This window comes from Engraulis encrasicolus, chromosome 5 (genome assembly GCF_034702125.1).
Source record: "Engraulis encrasicolus isolate BLACKSEA-1 chromosome 5, IST_EnEncr_1.0, whole genome shotgun sequence".
In the NCBI taxonomy this organism is placed as follows: Eukaryota; Metazoa; Chordata; class Actinopteri; order Clupeiformes; family Engraulidae; genus Engraulis; species Engraulis encrasicolus.
The window spans coordinates 32339649-32352501 of NC_085861.1; the positions used below are offsets into that span (position 1 = coordinate 32339649).

At 44.8% G+C, this 12853-nt stretch overlaps 2 protein-coding genes across 4 annotated transcripts in view; both read right to left on the reverse strand.

Annotated features, from left to right (window-relative positions):
• The window catches only part of ptpn6 (protein tyrosine phosphatase non-receptor type 6), a 55805-nt gene extending 46185 nt beyond the window's left edge, over window positions 1-9620 (reverse strand). The window contains exons 1-4 of one of the 3 annotated variants that reach the window (XM_063199128.1): window positions 8600-9620; window positions 7033-7210; window positions 4231-4262; window positions 3420-3542 (exon numbers count right to left, since the gene is read on the reverse strand). In XM_063199128.1, the coding sequence (XP_063055198.1) occupies window positions 3420-3542; window positions 4231-4238 (131 nt within the window). In that variant the 5' untranslated portion in view covers window positions 4239-4262; window positions 7033-7210; window positions 8600-9620. Of the gene's footprint in view, window positions 1-3419; window positions 3543-4230; window positions 4263-5480; window positions 7009-7032; window positions 7211-8599 lie in introns of those variants that run through there. The other 2 variants (XM_063199129.1, XM_063199130.1) reach the window with 2 other exon arrangements.
• Window positions 9621-9920: 300 nt separating this feature from the next.
• chd4b (chromodomain helicase DNA binding protein 4b) overlaps window positions 9921-12853 on the reverse strand; it is a 59798-nt gene continuing 56865 nt past the window's right edge. Inside the window, exon 41 of the mRNA XM_063199131.1 lies at window positions 9921-12429. Within this exon, the coding sequence (XP_063055201.1) occupies window positions 12254-12429 (176 nt within the window). The 3' untranslated portion in view covers window positions 9921-12253. The remainder of the gene's footprint in view (window positions 12430-12853) is intronic.

Genomic DNA, 12853 nt, shown 5'->3' on the forward strand with positions numbered 1-12853 from the left:
AGCACAAACACACACGCATGCACTCACGCACGCGCGCGCACGCACACACACACACACACACACACACACACACACACACACACACACACACGCACACGCACACGCACACACACACACACACACACACACACACACACACACACACACACACACACACACTGCCTATAATTACATATAATAAAGGTTCAAGTTCAAGCCATTGACATAAATTACACTTCCTGACAGAAAGCAGGCAACCATTACACTGAAGTTAGTCACACCCAACTATCATTCATATCCACCTGGCCATGTGCTACAGGTCAAATAAAATATCTGTAATCCACAATTACAGTAAAAGGTCCTGACTGGGTGGACTCAATGCCAAAGCTGGCCTCTACACACACACGCACGCACGCACGCACGCACGCACGCACGCACGCACGCACACACGCACGCACGCACACAGATTAAAAATGTACTTTGGTCACACTTCATATAACTAATAGATTAGACATAAATAGACAACAGACATAACAAACAGGATACGAATCACCAATAGCAGACTATTATCTAATCCATTGTTCACAGAACTCAAGTCATTTTTTCAACACATACAGTACAACTTGCTGAACTACTAATGCTTGCTAAGGTATTCACTTAGCTTCAACTTAAAGTAACATTTTAGTGTCTATTGTAAACCCTTCAATCTAATCAGCCCTAGCAACCGAATGAAGTCAAACTAGGGGTGGGAGATTTGACGATATTATATCGTGAATCGCGATATTGAGTAAAATATCGTCTCGAATCTGCCAAAGTGGAGAAATCGTATAGATCGTCTTGCAGTGAGGATGTTTATTATCAGTATAAGAGTGACGTTTTCTCACTTTTGTTGTTGTCTTCACTTTATTCTTTACATTATTGTATTCCAATTGTACACTTTATGAGAGTATCATCAGTGTGTTAACATTTTATTGACTGCAAATTACAAATTGCAAGTATAAGAAAGTTATTTTTTGTTGTTTTTATTTTTTTGGATGGAAGATCGTGATAAAATATCGAAATCGTGATTTCATCTTAAAATATCGTGATACAACATTTTTGCCATATCGCCCACCCCTAAGTCAAACTCAATCAAATGCAAGAAAATAAAAAATCCAGTTTTTGCTATGCATACTGGAGACTGGATTTTTTCAAGTTTGGTTGCAGAAAGTGAGTGGAAACCTAGAGGATAACTTCACCTCCATCATGAAGTCGGAGTACGAAGCCAGTGTGCCCCCAGCACAGCGCAGAAACCAGCGGCCACACAAGAAATGCAACAGGGCCACTTCCCAGGGTCCGAAAAAAACCGAGTTAAGTTGAAATGTGACACCTGCTCACTGGCTAATAATTGCCTTCAGTTTATGAACTGGGGCCGGTCAGTGATTGTGCTGGATAATGTTTTGCCCACTGGGCTTCAGCGGCTACAGACGGCAAAGACGCAATGGCACAGAATCAAGGAATCATTTGCTCTTCTTTTAACACGAAATCTTGAAAATACAGTACTTATAAATAGTAAAATAATTCAAAATCATTTGAAAAATCGTGTGCCTGCGTGCGTGCGTGCGTGCGTGCGTGCGTGCGTGCGTGCGTGCGTGCGTGCGTGCGTGCGTGCGTGCGTCCAAATCACAGTGTTTTGGTTAAGATGTAACTACACACAGGGCCGGTTTTTAGCATAGGCCGGCTAGGCGGTCGCCTAGGGCGCCATGTGAAGAAGGGGCGCCGAAATGGCGCTCTCCTATGCGTAATTTTGCAATATGAAGTTTTTTTTATGAAGTCGCAATCAACAAAGAGTGGCGAAAGCGCTCCTCACGGCAAAGCGCCCCTCAGCCAATAGTAATATCTCTTCCAACTGTCTCTGGGAAGTCTGTGAACCAATAAACAGACAGTTCTGAGAAAGGGGGCGGGACAAGTGACAGCGTGCGGTCCAGAGCCATTGATAAATTCTTTCTTATTCATGACTCTGGTCCGGTCTATTTTGAATTTGGAGACTCACTCGAGAGACAGAGGGGGCAAGCGCAAACAGTAGTGCTGCTCTGCTGGATGGAGATTATTATGTTCTCATTAAACCACTCATTGCATGATGCAGGAGTTTCAGAGGGTGTTTTGGAACTATGTGATTTAATCAGCAACCGTTTGTGATTATGGAAAGCCTAATAGTTATGAGGTTACTATTTGGAATTAGAGAGAAAAAGAGCTTCGTTTTTGATCAGAGAAATCGCTAGTTAGCATGCTAACATTAGCCAAGTATGCCAAGCAATGAAATCCAGTAAAGTAGCTGTTAGTAGCCTACTCACTACTCACTAACACCCACCTGATACGTGCTTAGGTTGACAAGCAATGTAAAGTAAGCCTGGTGCAATGTTTAAAACAATTTTAGCTGCCATATCTCCTTCCATCCACATGAATTACCTGCTTGTTGTAAGCTTAAAAAAACATTAATTTCCAGACCAGAATGACATAGCCTACATTAATCATGTAACAGAACCATGCACAGCAGACAAGTGAGGCTATTTACTAGGCCTATATTTTGTATATTATGAAATTCAATAGCGTGACAGCTCTTCTCCCTTTCTCTCACCCTGTCCCTCCAAACACATAGATACCCCCTTCTCATTCTCCTACTCACAAATGCACCACTATTTCCAGTCCAGAAATGAAATTGGTTTGGAAGACAGCACAAATGTGTAGCTTATTAAAATTGTTATGCTGCCATGCTTTGTGATGCTGTAGATAGTGTAGATCAATGCAGACCTCCTTGGTAGGCTTATTGTCTACACATGCATTTTACATGCAAATGTACTGTATCACTCTCCTGGCATTTCAATTTCACGTTACAATTCAAACACATTGATAACCTCCCTCTCATCTGGGGTTGGGGGCCCCACCACCATCACATCCAACACACCACACAGTGAAGCTACTTTCATGCGACTCAATCTGATGTGTTGGTCGCCTGTCAAAAAGAACCACAAATCCATTTGATGAAAAACGGTTATTGTTCTTGATGCTATTTAGTTAAGCTTACTAAGGATATTAGTCTTGTGTTCTGTGAGGTATAAGAAAGATTTTTTTTCTTTCAAAGGTAGGGGGGGGGGGGCGCCAGAAATCAAACTCGCCTAGGGCACCAAATAAGCCAGAACCGGCCCTGACTACACATACTGTACACCTGTCAGTACATGGCCTCTATGGAGAGTTTAGTCACTAAGCGTTAGTGTATCGTGTAAGAGCATAGTGCACTGTGTTTGTGTGTGTGTGTGTGTTTGTGTGTGTGTGTGTGTGCGTGTGCGTGTGAGTGTGCGTGCGTGCGTGTGTGCGTATGCGTGTGTGCGTGTGTGCGTGTGTGTGTGTGTGTGTGTGTGTGTGTGTGTGTCCCCATGTCCATACACGTGTGCTGTACTTACCTGACGGACAGTGAGAAATCCCCCTGGTTCTTCTTGCTGGGCCGGGCCAGAAAGCTGCCATGGACGCCTCTCGACTTCAGGATACTCTCCGCGTCTATGCCAGACAAGTCTCTATGGAACCACCTGTATAACGTAATCATGCAATCAATCAGTCAATAAGTCAGTCAATCACTCAATCAGTCAGTCAATCAATCAATCAATCAAACGCACAAACAAACAATCCACCAACCAATCAATCAATCAGAGAGTCACTTTTATTCAAGACTCATGCTTCAAAACTTAAAGGTGCATAATTACATAAACAACACACACACACACACACACACACACACACACACACACACACACACACACACACACACACACACACACACACACACACACACACACACTATAAGGGAGCATGTGCATTCACGAAGCCATAGACACTTAGACATGTGCGCTCACACACACACGCTCACACACGCTCACACACTCTCTCTCTCACACACACACACACACACACACACACACACACACACACACACACACACACACACACACACACACACACACACACACACACACACACACACACACACACACTTCAAATGTAACACATTGTGTATTGTAATTCTATGTCTAGACGGTACACAAACACAGACGAGAACAACTTTACAGTCCATTCATTTGCATACATTTTGTATGTCAACAGGAGCAGCCACATGCTGGAAATGTCAAATTCTTTATGGTGTAATAAAATAAAAACAGCGCACAGGGAAGTTGAGAGTGAGATTAAAGAGGAAAAGCATGAAAATGTCAGGCAACTCACCGAACCATGTCTGCCTTTCCTCTGTGTCACACCTATAGGGGGAAAGGAAAGGAGAGGACAGTTATATATATAACTACGTATAGCCATTATTATTATTACCTGCGCCAAGGAGCTTATGTTTTTCGGTTGTGTCTGTCTGTCTGTTTGTCAGCCGGATAACTTATGAACAGATTTTGATTACATTTTGCGGAGTCGTTAATGACAAAAGGAACACGTGAATACATTTTGGTGGTGATCCGAAACATGATCCGGAGCCAGGATTTTTTTTGAAAGATTCTTCAACATTGCGAGATACGTCGAAATTTGGCATTCCAGTTTCTAACTCCACAAAAACAAGCCTGACAGACTTGAGAAAGGAAAAAATGATGGTGTAGCATAGTCAAATTGTTTATCAAACAGCTTCCTTGGCAGAGGTCTGCACTCTCTCAGTGCATTTCTAGTTATCATTATTATTCATTTCTTTGAACACAATGTTGGAATCCATTCTATTCGAGATTGAGCTGAGAGGGTAGGTCTGCGAGTAATTATGTGCGCCCTCCTTCACGTTTTAGTTACAAATTTTGCAGCACTGAAAATTTGAATGGAGTTTTGAATGAGCTGTGTTTGTTTCTATGCTGGTGTTTCACGGAGGCGTTAAAGCAGTGCACCACAGTCTACTTGCTAGTAGCTAGTCTACTAAAAATAAATGCACATAATACTTTTTTTGGCATCTTGCTAACCGACAACATAACCACCACACCTAACACCAAAGGAGAAAAAAATAATAATACATGACCCACTGACATAATAGACATAGCAATCGTCTACGTATGAAACCCAATGGGCTGCACAAATACTGTATGAGGTTACTTGGGTGTGTAGAAAAGAAATTTCAACTTAGTTTGATCACCTTATGATCATTTGCATTCCATACCTGAACCCTCCACATATACAGTGCATACGCACACACACACGCAGCATACGCATACGCATACGCATACAATCTAATTCTATAATAATTCTAACAGCAGAACACTTCTCGTGGCTTTGAGGTTGGCAGATTGAAAGACCTTTCTGTCTTCCTCTTTCAATGAAGACACCTGTCATTTAGACCATCTCAAGGTGCACAAAGCCAATGGAAACACAGACACAGACACACACAAACACTCACTCTCTCTCACACACATACACACACACACACACACACACACACACACACACACACACACACACACATACACACACACACACACACACACAGGCACACTTACTCTTTTCAGCTCCTCCGTGAAGAAGTGATCTCTTTGCTCTTTATACGTACGTCTGCACCCGGCCCTCCCTCTGACCCCCTCTTCCTCTCTCTCTCTCTCTCTCTGTGGCTGTGTCTCTCACTATTTCACTTTGCGTCAAATGTCTTCCTTCCTTTCAGTCGTCTCACAGAGCGTATAGGGTGAAGAAACAAGGCCGACTTGCAGAAGATCTGACAACCCCAATCTCTCTCTCTCTCTCTCTCTCTCTCTCTCTCTCTCTCTCTCTCTCTCTCTCTCTCTCTCTCTCTCTCTCTCTCTCTCTCTCGACACTGGCAGCACAGAGCAGTGCAGGGCAGCAGAGGAGATGGATGAGGGTGAGACCTCTCCTACGTAGTTCTGTTGTTCTGGTCTATGCTCCTTTTTTTGTTCTGTCGCTCTTTTGTCTGCAGCCGTCTTCAGTTCCCTCTTTCAGAGCTCAAAAATAACACACTCGCATGCGTACGTAGTATACAACACGCTCACTCGTTCTCTTAGCCACCAAAACTGACATCTAGGCGTGCACAGATAGCGATGAGGTGGTGCTAAAACACCTGCGCCCGTTTGCCTTACTGGACAAAAAAATGCCCCTTTGTGAAAGTGATTTTTTTTTTTGTCAATGTACTGTAGTCCATGTTGACATGATCATCTATAAATGCTTGACAATCAAAAGCATGTGACAATATTGGTTTGGTTTGGTTTGTTTATGGATATAGGAAGACATAAGGTATCCAAGGGATAACATGTAAAAGCGTAAACACTTATTTCCAACATGGTCCCTGATGGACCATGGACCAATATTGCCCAGATATAATATACAGACTCTATAGCCTAGAAAGGCAGCTAGAAGTTCCACATGACCCTCACCCCTTTTCGAGCACCTGCCCATCAAAATGTCTGGCTTTCTTCTACAACCCCCCCAAAGACGCCACGCAGAAAACCTGCCCAGACTGTAGAAAAAAAATACAGAAGACATTGAAGAGGGGAAGAGAAGAGATGAAATGAAGGAAGGAATTAAAAAAAAACAGTGGTGTGACAGTCCCCTCTTGCACAGGTTCTTGGTGGGGAACTTCAGAGTTTGCATAACGCTGCTGACTGCCATGGAAATGAAATGACACTGGTCACACAAAAACAGAACCTCTCACGGTCTCTTGGGCTACTTTTCTGTTCTTTTTCATTTCGATTCCTCCTTTCCCTTTCTCTATCTCTATCTCATTCTCGGTCTATGTCTCTCTGTGTCTGACTCTGTTGCTCTCCCTCTCTCTCTTTCTCTCTCTCTCTCTGTTTCTATCGATCTGTGCCTCTCTCGCTCTCTCTTCTCCACTGCGTGAGAGGCAGTCAAGTAAGATCCTCCATTATCTGCCAAAGCTCAAAGTTCAACCTCAACAGCACTTCCTCATTCTGCACCAAACACAGAAAGAGGGACAGAAACACATATACGCACACAAACACACACACACACACAAAGCAGAGACCAATCCAACCAAGCGTACTGCGTACTGTCGTACAGCGTACTGTCAAAAACTGGTTCACTTACGTCCAGGCCAGACAGGGAGCCCAGTGCATTGATCCCTCCAGGTGCCTCAGCTGCTCGCTTGCCAATCCCTCCAGTAGTAGTAGGCACGCAAGGTGCAGCCTCCAACTGAAACCCACCACTAAGACAACACTTCCCACAATGCAGTGCGGGGGCACAGACCCAGCATAAGGAAGTGGCTCTTGTTTAAAAAAAAAAAAAAAAAAGAGGAAGGTAAAGAATAGAAAGACCGTAGAGTCTGCAATGCTGTACGCTGCTGCTATGTGCGGTACTGTTCTCTCTGCGCTGTGCTCTAACTGTTGTCACTCTCCAAGTACAGTGATTATGTAATGGTCATCATCCGCCGAGATGAAAAAGGAGCGCAGGACTCTCGATTCCAAAGAGCAAGTGCAGGTCGGAGCAGAGGAGAGAGACTGCTGCCCTCTTTGAATTGCAAATGTTGATTACATGGCGGCTGTCAAACGGACAGATTTGACTACATGCAAAACTGACCATGCCGCATGAAATACGTACGGTACCGTGACACAACACGCTTCCTCCCATACATTTCTTAAGTTTAAAAATGAAAGGTTAAAATAGAACAGAAGCAAATATAGTGCAGTTGGGTCATGCCAGATTGACATGGGAGCCTGGCTATGTGCATAAAGAAAAAAAACATACTGCATATTATTAATATTCCATTCCTATAGTTGAAAGAGATGTATTAATGTAACAGCTTTTTTTCACCATACTCACACAACAGGATATCAGCCAAAGTCTAAAGACAGTTTACCTCAAACAGATACATACATTTCTGTGCTGGGTCATGGAATGACACACCACTCACCGACAGTTTGAGGTCACAGGACAGTGTGAAGGCAAAATTACACTGGACATTTGTGACATAAGCACTCACAACACACAGGTATAGATTCAGATGCATGCACGCACGCAGGCACACACAAACACACACACACACAACCTGTCCTGGTCCCACCCCTCAGTGATGTGAAAGAGACTGACTAACAGTGCTTAGTCACTAACAACCACCGACTCACTCACATCAGACAACCCTTCCCTTTATCCTTTCTCACTCACACACACACACACACACACACACACACACACACACACACACACACACACACACACACACACACACACACACACACACACACACACACACACACACACACACACACACACACAAACACTTCAATATCTCCTAATCCAACCACCACCTGTTGGAGCAGACAGTGTGTGTGTGTGTGTGTGTGTGTGTGTGTGTGTGTGTGTGTGAGAGAGAGAGAGAGAGAGAGAGAGAGAGAGAGAGAGAGAGAGAGAGAGAGAGAGAGAGAGAGAGAGAGAGAGAGAGAGAGAGAGAGAGAGAGAGAGAGAGAGAGAGAGAGAGAGAGAGATACTCTATTCTTGTACTCTTCTCTGAAAGGTACCACACATCACTTAAAAGTTTACAGTATTGTGTCTGTGTGTGCACGCATGTGTGTGTCTTTGTGTCTGTGTGTGTATGCGCGCATGCGTGTTCTGTGAAGTTTTACCAGACAGATAACCTGAGGCTAAAACTCTCTCCCACCTGTCAGCAGAGCCGCAGCCTCTTGATGTGTCCTCTCCTCTTCGCCCCACTTTCCTGACCTCCTTTCCCCACACTCCTTCTCTCCTCTCTTGTTGTCGAGTCCTCCTTTCCTCACAACCCTTCTCTCCTCTCCTCTCCTTTTGTTGTCGAGTCCTCCTTTCCCCACAACCCTTCTCTCCTCTCCTCTCCTCTCCTCTTGTTGTCGAGTCCTCCTTTCCCCACAACCCTTCTCTCCTCTCCTCTTGTTGTCGAGTCCTCCTTTCCCCACAACCCTTCTCTCCTCTCCTCTCCTCTTGTTGTCGAGTCCTCCTTTCCCCACACTCCTTCTCTCCTCTCCTCTTGTTGTTGAGTCCTCCTTTCCCCACAACTCTTCTCTCCTCTTCTCTCCTCTCCTCTGCTTCTGTGTTGTGTCCTCTCGTCTGCCCTTCTCTCTTCTCCTCCTCTGCTCTTGTTGCTTCCTTCCCTGTCCTCTGCTCCCACGTTATTCCTCCCGTCTTCTCTCCTCCCCCTCTTTTCCTTCTCTCCTGTCCTCTTTTAGTTTCCTCCCTCTCGCTTCCTCTTCTCAGGCCGTCTTTCTGTTATCTTCTCCTCTCATTTCTCCTTCTCCTCTCTTCTTCTCACGTTATTCCTCCTCTTTTCTTTTCTCTTCTCCTCTCCTCCTCCTCTCCTGTGTTCTTGAGGCAACTCAGTGTCCTTCTCCTCTCTTCTTCTCACGTTATTCCTCCTCTTCTCTTCTCCTCTTCTCTCCTTCTCCTGTGTTCTTGGGGCAACTCAGTGTCCCCGGTCATGATAAGCCATCGGTTGCCACACTCGCTGCCAGTCTGCCCGTCGCGTCGGTGGCCCCCCGCCCTGTAATTTTCCTCAATTTCCTTAATTGTTGTTTGTCCCTCTGCCAAACAGGCACGGCCCCTATACTTCACTCAGCTCAGCTCAGCCCTCCTCTCTTCTCTTCCCTTCTCTTCACTTTCTTATCTTCACTCCTCCTTCACTCTCTCCTCTATATGACCCTTTCTTCTTCAAACTGCAAATCAGACATGCATACAGACACGTGCGCACACACGCATGCACACACACACGCACACGCGCACACACACGCACACGCACACACACACACACGCACACGCGCACACACACACACATACAGATAACTTCCGTACATCCATCCATACATTCAAACATACATACATATATACATACAGACAGGCATACATAAAATAAATGATTAGTGAAATGTTACATGAATGTAAGATGTCCTATCTAACATACAGTACAGTAGTTCAATCTTCAACATCCCTTCACAATCATGAGACTGAAACATTAGTCCCTTTTCCCCACTGGCTTTTATTGTAGGTTTTAAAAACCAGAATCAGTACTCATAGAAACAAGAAAAATGGTAATAACAGCAATATTACAAAGCATAACAATTGGACTCTTCAAGAACAGTAATAAAAAAACTAGTTAAATTAAATAGCCACACTTGTGTTATCCATGATGCTTCTTTTTCTTTTTTAACGATGCAAGTCTTTACATCAGACAAAGGTGGGCAGGGTTGAGCAGTGTGACATCATCAGCTATGGACCAATCAGGAATGTAGATATGTAGAGGTGGAAGAGAGGGAGATGTTTAACTCTGCATGGTGGCGGGGTGGTGGTACAAAAAAACTACAAAAATTAAACCCTGTTGAGCTTCTGTCCAGTGTGTGCTGAGACATGATGTGTGTGTGTGTGTGCCGGTTTGTATGTGTGTGTGTGTGTTTGTGTGTTGGGGAGTGGGGGGGGGGTGGTGGCGGGTGATTGTTGGGTGACACGGTATATACATTTGTAAGTGAGAGGCTGGAAAAAGTCGCTTTTTTACTGCATGGTAAAGGACCTCTTTAGTTTCTCTATTCCTGTAGTGTGTGTGTGTGTGTGTGTGTGTGTGTGTGTGTGTGTGTGTGTGTGTGTGTGTGTGTGTGTGTGTGTGTGTGTGTGTGTGTGTGTGTGTGTGTGCGTGCGTGTGTGTGTGTGTGTGCATGCGTGGGTGGATTTTTAAAACTTCCTTACAACACAGGTGCATGAGCATGACAAAAGGACATCCACACGACACATCAGGGCCACGCTCAGAGGAGGGAAAAGTTAGGATGTCCTACCTTAAATTCTATCTGACTTCATACCATTGATTTGTTGTAATCAACACTGCAAACATTTGAAGGTTTTTCAAAGAACCCTCAGGTGCTTCGTGGGGGAACCCCAAAGGTTCTCTGAACAACCGAAAAGGTTCTTGAAAGAACCCGAAGATTCTCTGAAGAACGTCCAAGCACCTTTTGATTAATCAAAGGTCCTTTAAAGGTGCACAATTCCAGAATTCATGCTGCCTATTCACAAATGGTTAAGTATATTTTTAACAAATACTTACCACCACCATCAAATTCTAAGTATTCACAAGTATTCATTATGAATGGGAAAATTGCATTTTTCATACATGAAAAGGGGGATCTTCTCCATGCTCCATTATTACTTTTCAATATTCATGTAAAGATCGAATTTGACAATAGGCAGCCCAGTTTCAAGGAGCAGCATAGTTGCAATACCTACTCTGGCCAAAATCTTACACGGTGCACCTTTGTGGATTCCCCCACAATGGCAGCTGAGAATTCTTCGAGGAACCTTCTGATCTTTACTATATGTAGTCTTTCCAAGATTTCTATCAGCATCCCTGCCACACACACACACACAACACACACAGACACACACAAACGGAGGTGAACTGGGTCTATTACCTAGGTTAGTGGCAGCGTCATCACACAGGTAAGAGCATGTACGGTATGTCACATAGATGAGGAGGGAACCTGGTTGAGTACAAAACATTACAGATGAAGCGAAATTCCCTTCCGTGTAACCTTCCATGATGTCTGTGTGTTTTATTGCTTTCTGGTTTATTGGTTCTGTTATTAGACAAATAGTTTCTGTGACATGACCACAGTGCAGCACAGCAGTGAAACAAGGTGTGCGTGTGTGTGTGTGTGTGTGTGTGTGTGTGTGTGTGTGTGTGTGTGTGTGTGTGTGTGTGTGTGTGTGTGTGTGTGTGTGTGTGTGTGTGTGTGTGTCTGCGCGCGTTTCTGTGTGCTCACCAGTTTGCCACTACAGTGAATTGGTTTTTTTTTTACATGTGAGTGTGTGTGTGCATTTCAGAAGCAAAGGTCATGGGTCAGGAGTTCCTCTATATCACAAACTCTCCTGAATACAGAACAGATGCACAAAAAAGACAGAGAGAGCAAGACGGGGAGAAAGAAAGAGGGACAGGAGAGAGGGGAAAAACGAGAGGGAGAGGGGGATAAGTGCGCAAATGAGGTGCCTGACTGAATGTCATCCCTGCTTTCCTCCAATGGAAAAAACATAACCATGGTAACAGTTACCCATGGCGACCGTTACCCATGATGCCCTCCTGTGCTTCAGGGAGGAGGAAGGGGGGTGGGGAGGGGTGATTATGTACAGTAGAATCCTTCTCCAAGAGGAAGAAAGGAAGAGAGCAGGAGGAGGAGGAGGAGTGAGGAGGAGGAGGAGGAGGAGTAGGATGACTGAATCGAGTGCGGGCCTCCTTCCTTCCTCCGTTCCTGAGGGGGGGTCAGGGGTTCACGGAGAGAGAGAGAGAGAGAGAGAAAGACAGATAGAGAGTTCAGCGTTGTGCCTGCGATTGGGCCACGTCTGGGCCGCGACTGGCCAGTCGGCTCAGGATGTTGCGCTCTGACATCTGCAGGCGTACGGCCACCGGCGGGATGCGGGCGATAGTGGCCGGCAGACGCGTCACATCGGCCTTCATGTCACTCAGAAGTTCCTCCAGCTGCTTCAGAACTACAGAGAGAGAGAGAGAGAGAGAGAGAGAGAGAGAGAGAGAGAGAGAGAGGGAGAGGGAGAGAGAGAGAGAGAGAGAGAAGGTGAGAGAGAGAGAAGAAGAGATGGATGGAGAGAGAGACACAGAGAGAGAGAGAGAGAGAGAGAGAGAGAGAGAGAGATAGTTAGACCTACAATTGTTTCACTGAGGAATATATACTGTAGTGTATAGGTATATTGATTGATTGATTGATTGATTGATTGATTGAATACCAACATGGTGTCATGACAAGTAAGTAAGACAACACGCTAATTTGAACCGGCTGTCCAAAATGCCCTGTGACAGGTTTGGTTTAGGGATGGTTTTGGTTTCGTGTTTAGCACCAGAAATTCACAGTGGGAACAGAAAATCGCTGACACAGCGGTAAATCTGGGCAAACCTTGC